Consider the following 23305-nt stretch of genomic DNA (forward strand, 5'->3'; position numbering starts at 1 on the left):
GCTGTACCGGGAAAGCGCCCCCTCCCCGCTCCGCACCCGTATCACATACCGCGCTGACCACGTCCAGGCAACACTGGCCTGCGAAGTTCAGTCCAAGAATTCAATCCAATACAATCCTACTTTGCAGCCCAATCAGCCCGGTCGCTACGCGCCATTGTCGCTTTGTTTTGGGGGTATCAGGTTGGCTATGCATTCTTACACAGTGGCAAAGAAAATCGAGGTCGTCCAATGGCATTGTGAAAACGGGACAAGCGTACGCCAGACGCCTCGACACACCAAGATCGACCGGATACGGGAATGGGACAAGAATTTTGAGAATTTGCTACAGCCAAACTACAGGAAAACCAAACTTCGACGAAAGCCAAGTAACGATGCGCCGGTGTTCAGTGAATACGTGGACGATGTGCTCTTTGAATACCTGGAGCGTGAAAGAAGTGCAGAATAAGCCATTAGCAACCGGCTTTTTTCTGAAGAGGCCGTCAAAATCCAACGGCATGCAGTTGGGAAACATTGCGGAATGCTGCAAACTTTTTCTTGCGACTGACTCTGAGGAGTCTTCTGGTGGCAATGACATAACATAGCAGTGACAAATCTTTGGCCTAATGAAGTCTATGTTCTCAGAGATAAATAAAATATTAAATCCTTGTGCAGTGCGCTTATTTTACTTTTTCTGGCAAAAAAATTTTGTAGTCGCCATCTTGAACTTTAGTGCCGTTCCGGGATAGCGCCCCGCCCTCACCCCCCTTTGCAGGTAATTTTGACTTGCGAGCAGGGGGGGGGGGGGGGGGGGGGGGCTTGCTCGAATATTACAATAGAAGTGGGCCATTTTTGTGTTTTTGAAGAAGCAGCATATCATGCCAAAAATATTGGTGGATCATCTTTTGGGGGTGGGACATCTGCCGGGATATTACGGGATGCTTCTGATCCTAAGTTGCTGGGAATCTTGTGACACTTCCAGGAGATAGACAAAACATTTGACTCTTTCCCACACTCCTGTGGCAAAGGCAGTGGTAACACAGAATGTATTGTGCGTTGCTCCGCAGTAATGTTACACAGATAAACTTCGTATGCATTTTGTGTTCAAAGGTGCAAACATCGCCGTGCGTAATGTCTGTGAAAGAAAGACCTGCCAGACGTGGCACTTCAGAGGTAGTGGGACACAAAGTTCTTGTCATTTGAGGTCACCCACCCTGGATTTGACCCTCCTATTTCACGTCTCTCCATTTGTTCCGAAGAATGTGCCTGCCCTCTTCCCCCTCACCTCCTGCACACTGTCCCACTATATCTGCAACTATGCTCGCTGCCTTAGCGTAGCTTTTAAGCCAGCCAATCTTCTAGTGTTTGTGAGGAATACAAATAACGGAATGGATTAATTATGATAAGAAATAGCAAGAATCATACAGCAAATGTTAAAAGCTTATGGTTTAAAGCAGGTTCCATATTATGGTGCTATAGTCCCTTGTTCTGGCCCCTTAGCGATTGCACTTTATCAGCGGCTGTGTTTTTGCCACACTGCAGGGAGATTTGGAGCAGGTATACAGTGCAACCCACTTACAACGATACCACATCTAACAATGTACCACTTATAACCAGTGACGTAGCCAGGATTTTATTTTTGGGGGGCGGTGAGGTTCAATGGCATGAATCTCTCCCCTCCCTTCACAATGACAAAGCAGGGTGAGCTCCGCGGTATGGATGCTCACGGAGAGATTAGCAAGGCGCTGTTAAGATAGAACAGGTAAAGCTGCATCATTATTTTTGAAAACGGAGCAGGCTTTATTTACAGGAATACGGGCGTGGTGGCTCACTGCTCTACTGTCGTCGTAGTTGTGGCCCACTAACTTTAAAAGCTTCCTCACAGCAGACAACTCCCCCTGCTTTTTGAGGTAGCACTGCATTACCAACGAGTGCGTGAAGGCCAGAGAAAATACAAGGATAGCTATAGACCAGCGTCTGCTCTGTTCCATGGGCGCCGCAAGGTTTGCTTATGCTGACGCAATGACACGGTAAAGGGGGGGAGGGGGGCTGCACTTTTTGCGAGAATATTTTTTTTTTTTTTAGAAACCTTCACACATATTGTAAAGCTAACGAAGCAAGAAAGAAACATTGGGTATGCCTGGGAGTGGCAGCTGCATTGTTTAAACGTACGCTATTACTCTGGTGCCACCGCTATAGCCTAGTGTCTGAAGCAAGAAATACTCTGTTTAATTAAACTAACTAAAACTCTGCTCCAAATGTTTCTGCACCACAAGAAAAAAAATGTAACTTAACTAAAGGCTAAGACGTTACGTGACTCGAGCAGCAGTTTTGAGGGAGGTGCGAGTAAAGGAGGGTTGAAAAACGCCTTACTTCAGTGCATGCCGTGACAACTTAGCTTTGAACCTATGCAGAGCGCAAGTTCGTCTGCTTCTTGCACGGGGGTTGCGATGATGTCGGAATGCCAAACTCTTATTGGCTGATTGAAAAAAAATAGTGGATAGACCTCAAAACACCCAGCATTCAGGTCTACCCACTATCCTTTCAATCAAAGCCAATCAGAGCTCGGCATCGTCTTGACGTCACCGCAACTTCTGCGCAAGAAGCAGACGACTTGTTCTTCGCATATATAGGCCGACGAGCGCTGGAACGTCCCACCTGTGTCTCCTTTCGGTGTACCTTTGAACCTAAATGGTGCAGTTAAGTTTGGGGAATGCTGCATGCGGATGACAAGCGATGTCGACTTGCGACGCTCACCCTCGCACCAGGCGTCGTCCGCCTCTTTGCTGACGTACACGGGGTCGCCAATGTCTATGGCCACCTCATCGCTGTGCCTGGGGATGAACCGGTGCAGACCGCGGTGGGTGGCATCGTGGAGTTGGAGCACGCCGCCACCCGAGGTGGTCGTCGTCGAGCTGGGGCTGCTCGCAGACAGTGGGCTCCCTGCGGGAAGGACGGAAAAATGCCGGTTATTTTACAGCACGCTCCCTGCAGAATTTATGAAAATATGTCCAGTACCTTACGACGGGACTTTGTGTGGGCTTTGATGCGACTGCTTTTGAAAGAGGCAAGTGCCGGCCTGACGTACGTACGAGATACCTTCTCCCTCTCACTACATGACCCTGCCGTTGTCACATGTCCTGGTGATGTAAACAACCAATGCCAAGCGCAAGCTCATCTGTTTCTCTTGCAGGGGTTGTGCGAATGTTGGAACGCCGAGGTCCGATCAGCTCTGATTGGAAGGGTAGTGGGAAAACATCAAAGCAAGCTGCCTCTAGGTGCACCCACTATCCTTCAATCAGAGCCAATCGGAGCTCGACTTTCCCACGTCACCACAACATCTGCAAAAGAAGCAGACAAACTTGCACTCCGCATAGTCTTTCTAATGCAGCGGAACAGTTGAAAACTACCAACTATAATATGCTGCAGGTTATGAATGGCAGGACAAGCTCCCCCGATAAGGCCCTCTGCTCTCTTCACTAGTGAATGTTGGAGAGGAGGTGGGTAAAGAGGAGAAAGCCACCAATTGGGGCAATCAGAGAGGTTCGTGGGAGGGGCTTCTCCCACTGTTTTAAACCTGCAATGGACTATGTACCGTGAAATTCCGTGAGATTGCCCTCCCACGAAAGATCGCTCGTCCCGTTTTTTTTGGGGGGGGGCTAAATATCTGTAACGTAAAAATGACGAAATGCTACCCAATCCCCGATTTTCTTCAAACATCACACGGTGTCCGACCGGAAACGCATCAACCGCGTGACCTGCGGTACCGGTATGAGTGACAAGCGAGTTCACAGCGGGTTCACGCATTATTATCCGCGATCTGCACGCACGACGTCGATTCTCGTGGCATGCAGGTTTGAAGCAGGTCTGTGCGCCCCTGTCACACCATGAGATGTGAATCTGGTGCATCTGCAGTCTGCGCTATCCGATCCCGTGACACGGGAATTCAAAGTGGATTCCCGTGTTCATCGCGTCGTGGAAAGCGAATTTGCTGTGTCCACGATATTGGTTCCTGTGTCATGTAGTTTCTAGTGGATGCCCCCGGGTTTATCATAAAATGAGTTGTGCTGCTTGTTACCATAGATAACCCACCTCGTGTTTTTCACCATATATCCCCTCATTTCGGGTGGGCAGCCTTACAGGATTTTCCAGCATAGTCTCCTTATCGGGCTTGCCTCAATAATAGAATTCATGCAATATTCAGCTGCCCAGTTATTTCCATCCAACTATGAGCGCACCGGTAGTGCCTCGGCTACAAAGGCTTCATTGTGCTTAGTAAATCTCCCTCGTTCGATGCAACAACTTTCAAATTTCCTTTCTTTCCTTCCCTCGTTATAAGCAATATGATATTATTCAGCATGCAGTGCTGGTTTCCAAGAAACAAAAGACTGACCTCCTTTAACAAGCGTAATGCCTCAAAAGCCTATAGTACACCCTATGCACCAGGCGCAAGCTAGCTAAAAAAAAGAACACTTCTTTTCAGCTAAGATTTAATACCGCGGACCACATACAGGACGTGAACTACTATATACTCAGAAAAATATGGTATGCTAACAAGCTGTGTAGTTGAAGAAATCGACACATGAGAAAAAAAAAAAAAAACAACACAATAATACTCTTTCTGACGGTGAAACTACGTGCATGAATCAGACTGGCACATTTCTTTTCTATGTTGCTTGGTTGGGTTTGATGAATATGGCCTGCTTCATTCTCTCCGTTTCTTTGTTTTACTTTTTATGTTGACATAATTAGTTGCAAAAGACAATGACAGTCAACAGTCAGCACTGTGTTTGCATGTGTCTTCCACAGGGTGTTTCTCGAGCGCCATTTGGGCGCCTAGAAAGTTGTATAAATAAGACAATGAACGGAGTGCAATTAAACTTTTCACAAAGGTGCCTTTATGGGTGGTGCATTGACTGTATTCAAATTTTGAGAGTGTAGGTTTTTCGGAAAAAAAATTGTGGGAAAACAAAAACTTGGTTGCCTGCGCAACTGGAGAAAAAGGAAAGTAACAGTTTGGCAGGTCACATTCACAAATCATACAACACACACTTGGATTTACTGTATCTTTTTCAGGGTGTTCATTTGTCAGAAGTTTCCAAGTTTTCATACCATGTGGTTTGCTTCCCTTTGGTTCCCACGTTAAAGATAAAAAACATGATTTTCTTTTCTCATGTTTTTTTCTCCACAAACCTACACACACAAAATTTGGGTATGATAAGAGCACCACCTGAAGACACCTTTGTGAAAAATTTTAATTGCACTCAGCTTATTGGCTTATTTACACAAGTTCTCTTTACATTGTTTTAATTTATTCTAATCGCGGTATGTTATGTTTCGTCGGGGGCAAGAGCAGATCGAGCGGTGCCGGGAACCGACCGTTGCCAACGGGCGACAGGGACTTGGCTCCGTCCGGGGAGTGTGCGGTGGAGTTGCCACTGTCCACGCCCGTGTCCAGGCTCAGCCTCGACCGGGACTCCTCGGGACTCAGGCTGCCCCCCGAGTGGCACCCGCTGCCCTGGGACTTGTCGTACAGCCTGCACCGAGCAGTCGGAAAGCGTTGGCAGAGGGGAAAGCGTCCACAAACGCTCATGTCTACGACAGCCGTCATGTGCGGCGGTGACTACACATTTGAAGAAATCCGCCATAACGCGAAATTGCACGCACTGCGAGAGACGTTGTCTTTGGCAAAGCATAAACCTTGTATTTGCACCGTGGTTTGTTTTTTGGGGGGCTATCTATAGCTCCAAGATTAGATGCTCTGTGCAGGTGATACCAACGAGAGGGTCGCCTCGCATGTGAGGCCGCTCTGGCACTCATGGCAACTGGAGCGCAGGCTCTTCCAATTCAGATTTTTAATGCTTCTTAGAATTGAATTGAGAGGATCGAGAGCTTGCCGTCCGGCGGACAAGCTCCGTAAAGTACCTCCAGTTCAGAATCTGAAACCGCCGGAAGGTTGCGGAAGTGAACCCGCCAAAATGAAACCAAATAGGTGAAAGGTGACAACTTTTCGCCTTCAATGTTTTCATTTGATGCTTCTAAACCTGAACAGCTTGCAAGCACTGTGTATTTACTTGATTCTAAGCACGCCCTTTTTTCTCACCCGCGATGTTCAAAGAGAGAGGGGGGGGGGGGGCTTAGATTCAGAACATGCCCCGAAAATACGAAGTTTGCACGAGAAATATGAATTTATTATAATCAAAATGAAAGAATAAATGTTCTCAAGGAAATAAATAAAGTAAAGACTGGACAGTATAGCCCACTTGCCATAAGTGTGCACCACGGTCGACTAGTCGCTCTCGTGACTAGTATTTTGAGGATGATGTAGGGCGCAAGTTTCGGACAGTCAGCTGTGATGCACAGCATTACGGTCACCCTTTGCTTCTCATAGCCAGTCGTACGCACTTTTACTTCTCGGGCGCCTACTTCGTTCACGGTACACGTCCTTGGCATGTCGATGTACACAGGGGTCTCATCGGCATTGCCGCTCTACACTGAGTCCGTAGCGAGATTTGCGACGCAGCTTCATCACATAACGTTGGAAGTTGACAAGCTTGTCCTCGAAGTCCACCGGTAGCTTCTGGCAGATAGTGGTGTGGCGTCTCAAAGAGATACCGTTCCTCTTCATCATCCACTCCACCCAGCCACGGCTTGCGAGGAATGCCGCACTCCGAACTGTTCAGCAGCGCTGTGATTTCCGTTGCCTTTTGTGTAAGAAATAACCGTTCTCTTGAACTTCATCGTGTATGAAGTTCTCTTCGCACTCATGATGGACGACTTCCGCATACCACGTGCACACAGTGAACGGAATATGATTGCGAGGCCAACGCGGATAAATAGGCTTAACAGACTAAACAACCGACTGCAACGAGCGCAAGGAGACCAAACAGACAAACCATCTTCGATAGAGGGTACGGCAACGCACGCTCTTTCGCAACTTGCACGGATGCGAAAGTGGAAATGGCGGTATGTGCTGCCATCTATTAACTGACGTTGAAACCAAGCGCCAGCGGCCGTTCAAGACTCTGGTGCTCGGCGATACCAGCGTCTCCGATCTCAGATTTCTTGTTGGTAGGGGGGTGCTTACATTCGCATGCAAACTTTTTTTTCAGGTGGTTATGTTTGAAAGTGGGGGGGATGCTTAGAATCGGGGGGTGCTTAGAATCGCGAAAATACAGTACTACCGCTAGATGATTAAAAGAAAACCTGCATGTTGACCTTTTTTTTTTATGCTATTCCTTTGGAAATAAAGACTAACCCCTGGGAAACATCTTTCGGAAAAAAAAATCTTGACCAACAACGGGTTAAACGGGTGCTCCGGTGATTTTTTGGGCTACCCCACCTATACATGTATTTTCTGAATAATGCAGTTGGGCATGCAATTTAGTACAGCAAAATTCAGAATAGTTAATGTGAAATCGGCAAATGAAAATGATGCTGAAACCAACATTCAAATATGCCTGCGGTTTTCGGTGCCACGACGTCACCGGCAGGCAGGCTCGCAGGTCGAACAGGCAGTCTAAAAAACAGGGTATGCCCTTCATTTGTTTTGTGCTGCTGAGCAGGTGCTGCAGTGAACTTTCAAAGTGTACATTTCACACCATCAAACTCCTTGTAATCGGTTGGGGAGAAATTCTACTGGCCAGAAAGTAAACCCATGTCTGCCACTAGCATCACTTCATCGTTGTCACCAATAAACTTTTAGCTTGAAAAAAAAAAAAAAAGCAGTAAGGATCAAAAGTGTAAACCCCCCAGTAACATCTTAGAATAAAAAATATATCAATTTTGGCCTAATATTTGGCCTTTTACTTCAACAATGTTTGTCGGTTTGTTTGGACAATTTTGAGGCGAACCGAGAACCTCGAAGAAAATACACAGTGCAATGATACGTCGAAAGAATTTGCAGCTTGCATTATTTATATTGTTTACCTTGGCACAAGCGAGAAAAAACGTGCCACTTTCCCTCGAAATACCGCGACTGTGAGTATGCAAGTTTTTGTGGCTCCATCTAATGGAAGTTTACAAAATCATTTCCTCTCTGCCGCCGCCCTCCTCATCGTCACCGTGGCAAACCGACTTTTGTCTCGATCGCTCGCTGCCACCTTGACTATGCTAAGCCGGTGCAGTGCTTTGTTATGGCCAAACTGAACCTTGAAAAGTTGACAACTGTGGAGGGAGGACTAGGGGCTTCAAAGACAGAACCTAACAAGGTACTCCGAGCAACGTCCACGCGCGCCTCATTCAAAGGGAATGCAGGTTGACGGGATACCCCGACCTTCGATTCGTCTGAATATTTCATTTTAAAGTAGCACATGCAAAAAAGATTTTCTTCTCCTTATTTTATAGGTGACAAAGACTAATTTCCACAACTAATCGATCAAGGTCCGAAAATGGTTGCACCGCCCCTCAACCCTTTGAAGGTCGAGTTTTTTTTTTTTCTAAAATATGCTCCCCATTGGTCGGGATATGTTTCCAAAGGAATAGTATAAAAAAGGGGCAATGCCAACAAGCTGTCCAAGTTTAGAAGCATCAAACAAAAATACTGAAGGCAAACAATTGTCAGCTTTCTCTCGTTCGGTCTCATTTCGGCGAGGCCGCTTCTGCGACATTTTGGCAGTTTCAAACTCCAAATTGGAGGTACTTTACGGAGGTTCCCCGACAAAAGATAAACTGTTGTCCTCCGAGTTAAAATCTCGAGTCCGAATCGGGTGAGCTGGCTCTCCAATCGCCACCACCGCCAGAGCAGCCAACATACCAAGCGACCATCTGGCGCATGTATCACCTGCACTGACTATTGTGTCTAATTTCAAACTATAAATATCCCCAGCAAAGCAAACGCCGTGCGAATATAACATTTTAGCCTACTAAAGGCGTGACAGATAGTGACGCTTTCAAATGCCTGCTTGCCGCCGTACCTATACAGCGGGGACCGTCAAAGAGTGGACGTCGTTGTGGCTAAACGATGGTGCACATATTTATTTTTGGGCACGAGCGATTTGAGCGATTGCTCATGACGAGAGAACAGAAGTAGCTCATGACAAACTCAGTCACACTCAAATGCAAATCTGTGAACCAGCCAAAAAAGGTCTTCGATGGATTTGGGTAATTTTCTGACACATGACCTTTCAGACTAGCCACCGTAATACCCCGAGAGACAGCCCCCTTAAATTGAAAGCATATTGAGAGAAACTAAAAAAACAAACTAACTTTCAATGTGCAAAGAAGAAAAAAGTTGAAAGAATGTTTGTTTTAAATTTTGTGATCTGCAAAAGTTGTGATTGCTGGGAGGGGTGATGTACCAAAAACGACTGTCCTTTCCAGTCAGCGATGTTTGTGTGTATGTCCACCGTGGCTGAGTAACACCGTTTCCGCCGAGGTTTCGGTTGACCACAGGGGGCCTGCAATTACTAGAAATTGACTATCTTCAGATGTTTTTCGAAAGAATAACAAATTCTGTAAAAAATAGGGGGCGGGTTATCTTTCGGGGATGGTGCATCTTTAGTGATTTAACAGGAAATATGAGAATAAAACACACATGTCAATATGCGAAGGTACAGAGCTAGTCAAGGATTGTGTTATCTATTGGTGTATGCCGTGGTACATGAAATCTTTCCCTAGTGTCAAACTTAGTTGTCACACCTAACGTTGGCGCGGGAGTCGGTGCGGTTTCCCATATTTCTTAACAAATAAAAACGTATGTAGGCATTGCTTAGCAACCAAATGTATTGGCTTTGTAGCAATCATGTGCTCCACTCGTCACGCAATGAGGTCACAAGTGTGATATACTCACTTCTCTTTCATACAAACATACACATTTTTCGGGTCAGTACGTTATGAGCCAGAGGCGTCGTGCCCTTCGCGCGGCAACCCGCCGAGAGAACCACAGACCCACGTAATTCGCGAGACATTCAACTTCTCGTCAAATGTAAAACTTTCATTTCAAGAGTGGTTGTGCATTTGCAAGTTCAAAAGCTTCCAAACACCTAACATTCCAAGATTAATAGAGCGTCAAAAAAACATTCTGCTCATATCGATCATTCGAACAATTCATTCAACTGCAAGAGCCAATGTTGCTGCTCATGTTTACAAAATGCATGCGTCCTTGAAAGAATGCCACAGAAAAATAAATAAAAAGTTGACTGTTACAGATACCAGGAGCCAAAGTATGCGTTTCCAAATGATTTGCAACCCTAAACCGTTATGCAAATCAAACACCCTGCAAAATCCGGAACAAGTGCAAATCGAAGGCAACAGAAGGTACAGATTTCATAAACACGACTTTGGTTTTCCTTACAGCCTCGCTTTGTATGTGCGGGTTAACTGCTGGAGAAGAGTTCCATTGCTCATCGCAGGCGGCAATGACCGTGAAAAAATTGAGTGGATTTACCGAGCACTGTGCCAGCCAGATGACGCTCCAAGCGTTTGTTGCATCGCATTGTATACCAGGCCCCATAAAAGACACTGATTGTGGGACAATTTAGATTTTGAGATGAGGCAAGTAAAAGAATGAAAAACAAAGTGCCTCCATCTGCTCCCGCATTATCATTGCAGACTTAAACCATTTAAAATAAATGAAAGGGGTAAAAATATACCCCTGTGAAACGCGGTCATGTGGCTTGCTCTGATTACTCTAATTAGCTCACTGGCGTTAGTTGCTTGTCATGCTATGCCGAACCGAAGCCGGGCCAGTTCCATCCTCAGTCACAGTTAAACGGTGTATTTGTAGGCCCGAGAAATCGAGCCATATTTAAGCGGGCCTTTTCAACTCATCTTGTTTACAAGGGGTCTGAATACAACTGTAAACACATATGAAGACAGTACTATATTCTCAGAAGAATGCATAGGAATTCCATTTTCTTATGAGATCTGCTTTGCTAGCGAGAAACAGCATTTCTCAAGCCCCTCGTGCATACACATGAAAGTGCACACACGTCTTAACCAACGCAAAAAAAAAACAGAAGACACAGAATCTGCAGCTCGTTTTGATCTGTGCTGTGTGTTCAGCTATGGGCTTTTCTGAGCTCAGGAATCAAACCAAATTCATATAAGTTTAGTGGACTTATGTCCTGTTAAATTCAGCAAGAAGCGTTGACCCACTAAAGTTAGCGAAACAAACACGAATTGGTGTGTAATTGTACATCAATTCAATTTAAGTAAATCCAGTGGGACCTTAGTCTGCTAAATTTAGTGTGTTACACTTTTGCTTTACACTTCCGCTTTGCATTCCTGCAATACACTGTTCTTGAGACATTTCTAATGAAAACCTAGCAATATGCACACATTCTGTGAACCAAAAAGAAGATAGGTGACTGCGTAATCAATGGAAACTCTGACGAGATGCAAGTTACAGGTGAATTACTTGGCATCTCTAGACACAGGGAGAGTGGAAAGGAACTAATGTGGTAGTTAGAAAGTCAGCATGAAACACCGCAGCGCAGCGAATGTGAACCGAGCGTGGCCTTACCAAAGAGTGTCAGCTTCCTTCTGATTGCCGCGGAGCGTACTTCAGGGACAGAGATGACAAACGGAGAGAGCATTTCATAGTCCCAAGTGTTGATAACAGTTATGACAACACAGCCAGTGTTTCGTAGAGCAGTGTATCCATTTCTGAAATTGTGTAGTTTGCACGCTTTTTTTGTTTTAGCAAATTCTTGGATTCACCTGGTTTCCGATGAACACGCGTCAACAAATTATATTTGGCTCATGACAACTTCCAGTGGGCCATGTTACCTGAGGCACGACTTGGGCTGGGATCCAGAGGTGTCGATCTCAAGGTATAGCCTGTCCGACACCTGCCGGATCAATTTGGTCGGAGCAGATTCGGAAGCACAGGGTGGAGTGTCCTGCTCCGTGGCCCTGATCTCTTCTGCTAGTGAGCCGGCATGCCGGGAGAGCTTGCCTAGAGCTAGTCACAAAATAGAAAAAGGGAGAGCCATAGTTTGACATTTAACAAGCTACAGTAAAAATACACAAAACAAACTACTGCAGCAAAAAAAAAAAAGAAAAAAAAAGAAAAGAGCAAATGAAAAGTTGACGAACGAATCTGAGCTAAGTGTACTTCTGGAATAAAGCTGTTTTCTATAGGACCAAACTGCACCAGTAAGGTTTAGATAGAAAGAGAGGAAATACATTCTAAATGAAATATGAAGTTGCCTAAAACTGTTTTTGAATGAAATACATGCATACAACACTAGTTGGTAAGACACAAACATCAGGATTTTTTTAAGGCAGAACAAGCAGTGTGGTTTCCTCATGCAAAACTCGCTCCAGAAAGTTCACGGGCACAAAAACAGCAGAGAGAAATTACAAGGTGCTTCTTTCAGGTTTTCCATGATAAAAAGACTGCTATAAATAAGAAACCTGCACACCCAACATAATTTTAACATTTTTGAGTTGCTGTAAAGCGATTCTTGTAAATTTTTTATTTTGTATTACAGTTTCCTGTTAAGAGATGTTGTACTGAAAGTTTAAAGTGACATATGAGGCAAATAAACACCTGCCCTACAGGCATTCATTTTGAGCAGCTACAAATTACTCAATAAACACATCAATGTTGCACTGAAGATTGGGTTTACAACTTAGTAAGAATTAAGTTGCAAACATTACAACCAATTACAATAGCCAAAACCACTGTTACTTCAAAGCTCTGCTAGTGAAGCTCTACAAACTGCAGTTCCATCTACTATTCAGAAAATCTTTCACACCCAATAATTGCTGTAGATAAGAGCAGCATTGATTCTTGAAAAACAATATAACTTAGGAAGAAGTAAAAATAGACATTCAAAAGTACTACTGTTATATTGTGGATGCAAGGTTACTCATTGCATGGGCAGGGGCAGATCCAAGGAGGGAAGCGATGGGGGTGGCCGCCGCCGCTGCCATCGCCGCCACCCACCCACCCACCCTCCCGCCCGCCCACCTGCCCCTGCCCCCGACCCCCGCCCTTCCCCTTCCCCCCCCCCCCCCCCCCCCCAAAACAGAGTCCTGGATCCGCCCCTGTGCATGGGTCTCATTAGTCATCTATTTTTTTTAATTATTTTTATTGTGAATGCCATGTCAAGTGACAGCAGTTTGAAATAAAAACACCCACAAACCACGACATAAATTGAAACTAGCTATAGACCCTCAATCCAATATGTAGATCGTCAGGGCAAACCGAAAGCAGGGCTTGTCATTGGGCGAGAACCTCTGCACGTACGTTTCTTGTTAGCTGGAATCGCTGGAAGCTTTCTCCGTCGCCTGTCAACCTTTGTGCTTGTCGTGAGCTCCTTCATCATCTGGTGCACAAAAACGGCAGCACAAAACTTTCGAACAACTGAACCAATGTAGAAAGGAACCCTTTACTAAAAAAAAAAAAATATGCATGTACATGGCACATGTATAGTAAAATTCAAGGTCTGATTATCCCCAGTGATCTCCTTAAATTCTGCATGTCTTTAATAATCCTTTTCACTACAATTTCGTCAAATATTTTCTTGGCTTTGCTACTCTCACAACAATTTCTGAAGAAATAACAGTTCTATGATAAAGTATACCAAAGTGATATTGCTAAAGCAAAAGAAAATAAATAAATAGTAAATAAGCTATCCAGACAAAACCTCCAAGCACACTTCCCCACTGAACACACATGTCAGGTGGGGAAGCAAAACATCAGAGTTTAGTTTTTGAGGAGTGGATATCAATCGAGCAGAGCCATCAGAGATGACCAACTGAACCAAAAATTCACATATCAACTCTGTCCCCAATACATTCACATACAAAAGATTGTTCTGGGATGTTCACAATCACAAAAAAAAAAGAAAGGAGAGATTCCAGAATGTCTCTTGTTTTGAAGATGCACCTGTATCTGCAAAAATTGGTCCTCCAACTTGTACAAAATAAAATTCTTTGTCAATGAAAGATAACCTGAAGAATATCTGGGGCGGATGTAACAAACCTGATTACAGAATGTAATAGTATTTTCTTGTGCATGTTGACTATGTATGTTTCAAACTAGGTAAAAGGTTTATTAAACATGGCAACTGACTCCCAGTCATGTAACACCTTAATGCCTTGATAAATAAGAGGTCATTTGGGGCTAAGGTTTCAGCAACCCTAAACTTATGCTACAGGCATCATATTGCTGGGTTGTAGAATGTTGCCATAAAGTTCCCAGAACATTTTCAGTTCTAATTTTGTACCACCAAATCATGGACAGCTGACTTATAATAAGCAACACTGTTTAAAAGAGAAAAAAAGTGAGCACACAAAGATATTTTACCTCACAGGCATGATTGACCGAAATTACCAGCTCGTTGTCAGCTACAGGTGACGGCAGACGACAGTCTTCGACTGGCGTGACGACAGATTGTTTGTTCATGTCTTCCACAGAAATCAGCTCGATGTCATGAGCTATCCTGCACGTCAGAAGAGCTCAATGAGGTCACAACAAAAAAGCCATTGTCTTCAAGGTCGCCCTAGACTTATTATATTCATTGTTTTCTTTTTTTTCTTACCCCATGGAGACAGACAGGGGTTCCAACACTAACGACTCTTTATTGAGTCACACCCAAACATTGTTTTTGTTCCTATAGTCGGTTATCTCCTTCCCCAAAGTTACTGCAGATGGAATTGTTACCTCTCCAAGTGATGCATTTGCACAAAGAGATATCTTCAGCCCTGCTGAAGATAATTTCACAACCTGACTTTACAAATGTCCTCACTTTTTAACAAGGCTGGGCAGAGATACTCCATAAAGTAATCGAGAATACAAATGCTGAGATATATGCATTTCAACGCAAAAATACATACATTGAGGAACACTTGTCTTTTATGTAACGGGATATTCCTAAATATTTACGTGTAATCGTCAAAAAAAAGTATCCAGAATACAGATACAGATTCCGAAATACATCTGGAAATAAATATTTTCTCAAATGGGGGTAGATGCAAACGGTGTACAGTTCCTGGAAAAAGCAAATGGTATTGCTTGTGTTCCTCTCTTTGTGGCAGTTCATACACCTCCCCTTACATCAAACTCTTCACCGATTTGCTGCCATGCTGCTAAAAAAAACAAAAAAAAAAACATGATTGCCCCCAGTGACCCAGATAGACACTGGAGCAACTGCCTGCCATGCTTGACAAAAGGTGTCTGCTCAAAATGAACCCTGTTTTGCTGCGAGGATATGTCTCAAACTGTAGTTTTCAGTGACTCCGAGTCACCCAGCGTAGGGATAGCAGAGCTGAACCTGTCTGCATGCCACTTGTTACAACATATAAGGAAAATGTTTGGTGGTTTCCTCTCGACTTCTCACCTCATTTCCAGCACTCGTTATGTTAGAGTGGAAAGAGTGGAGGGCTTAGGGGAGAAGCTTATCCTGCTATTCTTGCAAGCAGGGTGTCCAGCAAATTATCATTTTGAAATTCCTTGACTTTTTCAGGTTTCCTTTGACAATTACGGTTAAACATTTTAAGACCATTACAACACAAGGCATTGAGCACTATGAGGATCATTTTGCACGGGCTTATTCCAACTTGCAAATTCCAAAATATCCGGGTTCGCGCAGTCGTGATTAAATGCGCACTTTCTTCCCACCGACATCGTCAGTGAAGAGGTCACTTCCGGAAACACGATGGAAACACGACGCTCAACCACACACGTCAATAACGGAATGGCAGCATGGCCGCCAGATGCACACCTTCGATAAGTTTCAACTTAAGGCTTGGATTAGATTGGGGTTTGTGGTGTTTCCATTTGTTACTAAATCTAGTAGCTCTAACTGGATCTAGCCTAGTGCCTCAATCCAATCCAAGGCTTGGACTGGATTTGTCGTCTGTTCCCTTTGCATTGGGTAGCACACACTACATTGGGTGAGCAGAGCCCGCCCTCCGCTCTAAGCAGAATTTATTGCCAATTTTTCTGCCCCCAAGTCCTCAAGTCTTTGCTGAGGGCACTTGATGTTGTCTCTGGCTCATTTTCCCTGACTGTGCTCGCTTTTTGACAATACCCCTGACAATTCCCTGGTTTTTCCCGGTAATTAAAATTTCCCTGACAATTCCCGGTTTTCCCGGTCACTAGACACCCTGTGCAAGTAACCTTCCTTAGAACCACCTTTTCTTTGTTGATTTTGTTTTTTGTTTTTTCAGGCTTTTCTCTGTAGATTTAGCAGTAGGTTCAGTAAAAAATCAAAGGCCAGATTCCCACAACTTTCTTACAACAAAAAAGTTTGTAAATTTATGTTGCGACGAAGTTAACAAGTTTTGAGTATTCCCAAAGCAAAATGTTCATAACTTTTGCGTAAGTTACGACGAAATCCATAACTTAAGCAAAATGTACAAACATTTCACTTCAGGAATACTCAAAAGTTTGTAACCATGTTGTAAGCTAAATTTACAAACTTTTTTGTCGTAAAAAAGTTTCAGGAATCCGGCCTCTGGTTTTCAGTTCATCGTAGAAACACAACAGTCAATTTTTTACAACAAATATAATAAAATACTTAAGTCTGCGAGGGTATTACAACACAATCAACACATTATAAATGTATTTCACTACAGAGACACATATATGTCATTAAAATGAATCTTGATAAAGAGATGCTCAAAAATATCTTTAAGATACTATTGCAATACATTTGTATTTAGTGTTCGGAACTACCTTAAGTACATCATACTTAAAGTACTACTTCAAAGAGGTTTAGAATACCTGTACTTTACTTAAGTAAATCCTCCAAGTATGTACTTGTACTAAGTATTTTTTTTTTGTACTTTCCAAGGAAAGTACAACTCCTGACTTTAAAGTACATTCCCCAAATTTGGCCTTGTTAAATTTGTATCATAAAATGATGTTTTGCCAACTCAGAAGCCACTTGACTTTATTTAATATTTGCCGCCATTTCCGAAAATAACTGATGCACCCCCAATTACCCCTATGACAATGCAGACCGTTTAAAAATAAATAAAGGGGAATGAAAAAGCATCATGAAAGATTGTGTTAAAAGTACCTCGTATTTTACTTTGAAAGTACACTGTATTTATAGTATCTTACTTCAAGTACACTGCCACCCAGTGTACTTACTACTTTACTTGAAGTACATAACCTCTCATTTACTTTGAGCTTTGCTTCAAGTACTTTTTAGATGTACTTTACCCAACACCGTTTGTATCACAGTACTGCCCAGCCCTGGTTTTCAAAATCAGAGACTGCTATTTATCCTTTGGCATTCTCCAGGACTTGGCATCCAACGTCTTTCCAATCATGACGCGGCATAGTGCTCCTCCTCCCCACCCCTTTTTTCACCCCCCCCCCCCTTTTTTCCTGTATATAAGCAAACTCTTGGTGTCATTCAATGTTGTTGCCAGTTGGAAGTTTGTATTTGTCCATCCTTTCTCGTTTTCTTCCTCAAGTTTAACTAATCCCTGTGTTTGTCCTTTGTCCCACTTGTTCCTTTTCTCCAGGGATTAGTTTCGTCATTCTTGTCTAGCTCCATTGCACCTTTGCATTTAATTGCATTATAATCATAACCTAGAAAGGCCCAAACAAATTATGAAAGTTTAGAATTGGCAAACCAAAGAAAACAAGGGTAGAAATTCTCACCATCAAGTACCGATGGGTCACTGCACTGCATGTCGTGACAGGAAACTAAAAAGGAAAACAAGCAGAAAAAAAAAAAGGCAACCAACCGAAGAAAATTGTGCCGCGGGAAGAGAAATAAATGTCAATAAACACGAAAACTCAAAATAGTATAGGAATAAAACTCTAGATGGGGAAATCCACCATCCCATAATAGAATGTCTCCGTACATTTCTACTGTAGCAGACGTAGCCATGCATACACGACATGGAAATGATGCTTGCCGCAGTGTCACCTTGCAAGATTTCTATAAACTGTTATGCTCAGATGATACTCCACAAGGATGCCATGAGCAAGATAATTTTTACTTGTCCAATCTTTCACAGCAGCAACACTGGGGCGTTCCAGCATTTACATAATGGTCATCTATTTCTTTTTCTTTCTTTTTTTTTTTTTTTAAGAATACAGAGTTGAATGAAGTGGCGCTTAAAAGGAAGTCAACTTTTCCCAACAAATTTGCGTAAAAGGACACTTAACCAGCATAGTGACGTCGGTTAGCTATGAAAGGCAGCAGTGGCAATGATGGAACATTGATGGGTAAGGGCGTTCGCTGAAAAATAAATTAATAATAAAAAATGACCGCATCTCCACGTGGTGAATGATGTTGATTGGGGCGAAGCTCTGGTGGTGCTGATGATACTGCTTTTATTGTTTATAGGTAGTGCTGATGGTGCTGATTTTTTTTTTTTTATTGCTCATAGGTAGTGTTAAGTTCCGGGTTGCGTTTCAACTTCATTACTGCTTTATGGTCGGTGAAATGCAGAGCCAGTGGTTCTAGCGGATCAGCTTGGATCCACTAAAAGCCGTGGAAATGCATCTCCACCGCTTAAGTCAATGGTCCATGTCAGTATGAGAATGTGTGGTATGGAACGTGGTTTTATACGCATTTAAGCATTTGACCGCAGCGGCCTCTCGTCTATAAACGTTGAGCCAATGCATGCAAAGTTTAACGCGATTATATACGCATTTGACCGCAGTGCTCTCTCCTGTATAGATGTTGACGTTTCATCCATGACAGAAACCCCAGCTCTTGAGTTACTACCACATCTCAGAGCCCCCTACTCGTCCTGCAGACATGGCCGAGTGGTTAAGGCGGTCTAGAAATCCATTAGGGTCTCCCCGCACAGGTTCAAATCCTGTCGACTGCGCAAACATTTTTTTTTTCTTTTTATGTGAGCACGAACGCCGGCCGGACGGATGGACGGACCAGGCTAGACACTAAGGAGCTTCGCCCCTAAAACATCCGAGAGCCTGAGGCAGCTAATAAGCAGAAGTCGAGACCGTACAACCAAGTGCTGGTTGCCTTCCCAGGTGTGTGTTAATAGAGGTAATACATGATAGTGGTGGTGTTTATGTATACAGGTTTGAGATGAATGCATGCAAATTTAGACAGGTTTGTACATCAAAAACGATATCAAGATGCCATATTATATCCTACTATCACGTCATGAAGGACGCGCGTCCCGCGGAATGTTCGTTTTATTTTTATAGCAAGTATGAATGAAATTTGTCCGTACATCTTGTCCTCGTGCATTCCAACGCGCTGTAGTACGGAAATAGCCAACATTCCGGAGACACTCCGCCGACTGCGTGTATATAATAAATAAGCAAAGGAAACGAACTGATCACTCGTCTGACAGCGCTAATAACTCACACGTACCGTACCTCATGTCACTAGGAGGTAAAAGAAGACAGGGCAAAAAAAAAAATATGGTGTCAATATCTCCCTCCTCGCCCCCTTGCCCCAAACGGAATTTTTGGGCGTCGCAGCGCACGCTCGAACGCACCTCCGCTTAGAGACAACCGAGATAACGGTCGTCACCTTTAAGCACTTTACTGTAAATTTTAAATGACCCACACTAATATTGTTGTTAACGTAACGAGCGCACGTAGGCGAATGTCTCCGTTCACGAACATCGCCGAGTGACAGGAAAATCTAAGAGGATGATGTTCTGGGACGACCTTAGCTCCAAGTGTCGAGCCCGAAATACCGCCCAAGCCGCCGGGACATCACTACAGCGGTATAAACCGGCCTTGGGTACACGGATAAATCAAATGACCGCGACAAACACCAGCAGCCAATTAAAACGGAAAGCGAAATCGCGCACCGTTCCCCAAGAGAACGCATGACCTTCCCGAACCGAATTCAAGCAATTAAAAGGGCGAGCAAAACAAGACGGGTCGACGGACGCAGCGGGTTTTGAAAGGCCTACCTGTAACAGTCCGTGGGAGCCTTGATATGTTGAGGCATCTTGTCAAAGATGAGTTTAAATGCCTCGAATTGAGGATCAGCCATCTTCCCTAGAAGAGGGAAGCCTTGTCGCTTCTTCTCTCAACGACTCTCCGCGAGAGAATTGCGGTTGACAACTATGAGAAACGATTGCAGCGACACTCACGGATGGTTATCACGTTTCATGGTTTCAGTTTCGTTTCGCCGCTCGTGAGACCGTGCCCTTCGAGCGCGACATTCAGAGGCTGGTAACATTAGATAACACGCAGTGATGGGTAAAGTACATCTAAAAGGTACTTCAAGTAAAGTACGAAGTAAATGAGACGTGATGTACTTCAAGTGAAGTAGTAAGTACACTGGGTGCAGTGTACTTGAAGTAAAGTACCGTAAGTACAATGCAGTTTCAAAGTAAATATCCTTTCATTTTCCTATAAAGTGATTTTTTTACCTGGTATGCATTGCCCAGGAGTAATCAGGGATGCATTACCTATTTTTAAAAATAGCGGCGAATATTTGATAAAGTCAAGTGGCCACAGAGTAGTTATTTCAGGAATGGAACCAAATTCAGAAGTCCCTCTTCTGAATTTGGCGCCGTTTGCACTGGATCGTTGCACCCTAGGGGGTTAAATGTACTAGAAGAGAGCATGACGTCATCCTCGTAGCTTACGCAAGCAATCCTCTCATAGAGGACTGTCCTCTCCTTAAAGAAAACAAAAAAACAAAAAAAAAAAACAGTGCGTATGCAAGTGAGCTGGTGAGAATTAATCATAATGTGACACCTGAGATTGGGGTGCCAAAAAATTAAGGAACTCTCAAACCGAAGTAAAAGACAAAAGGTAAAGTCGCAAAATATTGGGACGTTCTCCTCTGTTGTTGTTTTTCTTCACTTGAAAGTTTAATTTTTTTTTTTTTTTTTTTTTTTTTTTGCACCGCAGTCTCAGGTGCTACATTATGACTAATTATGCTGGCTTAATATTTTAAACCTTCTCACTTGCGCTGACCGGCCGAGAAGTAGCGAGAGTTCAAAAAGGTACGGGAAAGTCGCCCCCAGAACAAACGGAGCAATGCGTTATCTGCTCGCGTTTCTGGTGAGAGTAGAATATCCCTCCCTCTATTTCTTTGGAGTTGACAAAGATTCATATCGTGATAAAAATTTAACGAAATCAAATTTGGGGAATATACTTTGAAGTCGGGAATTGTACTTTCCTCGGAAAGTACCACAAAAAATACTTTAAGTACAAGTACATACTCGGAGAATGTACTTCAAATAAAGTACAAATAAATACAAGTATTTCCCAACACAGGTATCACGTTAGGTAAAACGAACGAGTCATCATCGATACTGGTGTTTTTTTGTTTTTTGGTTTTTAATGCAAGGCGCTTGAGAAACACGAATAAAAAAATAACTGACAAGAATGTGACAGAAAAAAATATGTAATTAATGAAACAATTGCAAATCCATAAGATACAAAAAAAGAAAAATTGTTCGAGTGCTGATCATGACTGATAGTTCATCATGCTTGTGGCACTGAGTTTAAGCCGACTTTTTTCTCGTTGTCGTCTGATGAGATTCGCGAAGATCAGTGGCGGATGAGCATCTTTGTCTTGGCAGAGAGACGAATTCCGGGACACTTGATTTCGGAGAATGACGAATGGTTTTCTCTGCCGCGGCAGGGGACGCTGCAAGATACTTCTTCGATTTCGCCAGGGAGATAAGCCTTTGTATGTTTTCTGACCACTCCCTGTGAGGTTTCGTCTCAACATTTATCCCAGCTGCCGGTAGTGGCGGCGTTCCTTGCCCCTTCAACAGTGACGACAAAGCAGAGACGAACGGGCTACTCTCGTTGGTTTCCGGTGGGGAGTTATAAGCTTCTTCGAAAGATCCGAAAGCATCTGCTGTAGCTGGACCTCCTTGACGATCCTTGGAAGGCAACTGCAACCATGTCGCAGACGGTGAGACTCTTTCATCAGAAATTATTTTCGAAAAAATCGCTGGAATGGCCGACTTCTTGTCATCTCTGGCGTCCTTCAGAAAAGTTGGAATCATGGACGCATCAACTTTTGGAGGAGATATTGGAGTCTCTTGACCGGTCGAGCTTGCTACGTGGGATGACACGACGCCAAGCGACCTGGGAGTTTTGCAACTAGCCTTATCACCTCTCGGGTTCTGATCGGGTGACGTGGCGCCGTCCAGCGAAGAACCTAAACGGTCTCTCTCGAAGTCATCGAGATACCCTCTCTGGAAGTCCTGGAGCCCACTCGGTGACGCTGGCGTAGACTTCTTCGATGCGGAGGAGTCCATGTTCATCAACGTGTTCTCCCTGGAGAACAGATCGGACTTGGACTGCTTACGCTCGCTGAGGCGCCGCGTGCCGATCCTTTCCAACTCGTTGTCGATCGTCCAGTAACCGTGTTTTGTCGGGGTGTCTGGGCTCGGCGTCGGCGGGGAATATGCCCTGCTGAAGATGTCCAGCTTGGACCCTTTCCGCTTGTACAGATCTCCGGCGATCAGGGGTTCATCGGCTGTCTGCCTCATGTACGAGGCCAGGAGGGACGTCTGGTCGTCGTCGAAATCCAGGTCAGGCGGGAGGTTGCCGCTGCTCGGTGCTGGGCAGCGGGCGTGTTGGAGCTCCTCCGCGACCGTTTTCGGGTAGAGCAATAAAGCCGATTCGTCGTGGTCGGGAAGCACCGTCACGGGTCCACCACAGTTGGCCTGCGCGCGATGAAAGTGAATTTCCCGCACTTTTTATGCAAGTTCGGTCTGGTCCAGGTTGTGCGAGCTACCGCCCCCCGTTATAAAGAATACATCGGTTATAATTGATCTCAATGACAATTGCTGGATCGCGCTTCCCGCTCCCGCAAGTCAAACCACCGGACGGAACCTGGCTGGGATACGATTTGCGGTTTTGCCAGCGTTTTGCCGCGGTTTTCCAGCGTGCTCTACACACGTTTTCTACTCCTTCGTCGTCATTCTCCGAAGAAGTTTTTTAAGACTCGGTGCACCGTTGGGACTTGCCATTGTGAACACGTGGAAAATTTTACGAAAGCGCAGTGTCGCAGGAAGAAGGCTGAACTCGTGGAAAGCAAGTTTCGCCGGTCTGACGGCGTGTTCAAAGCTTGCTTGGTGCGCCGCAGTGCCGCGTCTCTGCGCCTTCGCACGCTTGGATACCGACCAAGAATCGACGCCGTGTGAATGAGTTTTGCGAGTGCAATGTGCGTGAAGCCGTACGTATCTAAACGTACAACTCGTCGAAAGCAAGTGTCGCCGGTATCGCGGCGTGATCAAAGCTTCCTTGGCACGCCGAGTGCTGCATCTTTGTGCCTTCGCACGCTTGGATACCGATCAAGAATCGACGCCGCACCAAAGTTCTGAACGTGTGTCGCGCATAGATGCCTTTAGATAATTAATATATACAGGGTGTTTTTTTTTTATTCTTACACATTTCTTTAAAAAAAGCAACAAAAAAACAAAAAAACGTGAAAGCTACATT

At 44.3% G+C, this 23305-nt stretch overlaps 1 protein-coding gene across 2 annotated transcripts in view; it reads right to left on the reverse strand.

The window, feature by feature from the left end:
* Positions 1 to 19929, reverse strand: part of LOC8032003 (JNK-interacting protein 1) — a 47992-nt gene extending 28063 nt beyond the window's left edge. The window contains exons 1-7 of one of the 2 annotated variants that reach the window (XM_042293258.1): positions 19798 to 19929; positions 17549 to 17593; positions 14237 to 14372; positions 13175 to 13253; positions 11707 to 11881; positions 5356 to 5513; positions 2734 to 2919 (exon numbers count right to left, since the gene is read on the reverse strand). In XM_042293258.1, the coding sequence (XP_042149192.1) occupies positions 2734 to 2919; positions 5356 to 5513; positions 11707 to 11881; positions 13175 to 13253; positions 14237 to 14335 (697 nt within the window). In that variant the 5' untranslated portion in view covers positions 14336 to 14372; positions 17549 to 17593; positions 19798 to 19929. The remainder of the gene's footprint in view (positions 1 to 2733; positions 2920 to 5355; positions 5514 to 11706; positions 11882 to 13174; positions 13254 to 14236; positions 14373 to 17548; positions 17594 to 19797) is intronic. The other variant, XM_042293259.1, reaches the window with a different exon arrangement.
* Positions 19930 to 23305: the final 3376 nt, after the last annotated feature.

The sequence above is a fragment of the Ixodes scapularis genome, unplaced genomic scaffold (genome assembly GCF_016920785.2).
Source record: "Ixodes scapularis isolate PalLabHiFi unplaced genomic scaffold, ASM1692078v2 PGA_scaffold4__175_contigs__length_147842914, whole genome shotgun sequence".
Classification (NCBI taxonomy): Eukaryota; Metazoa; Arthropoda; class Arachnida; order Ixodida; family Ixodidae; genus Ixodes; species Ixodes scapularis.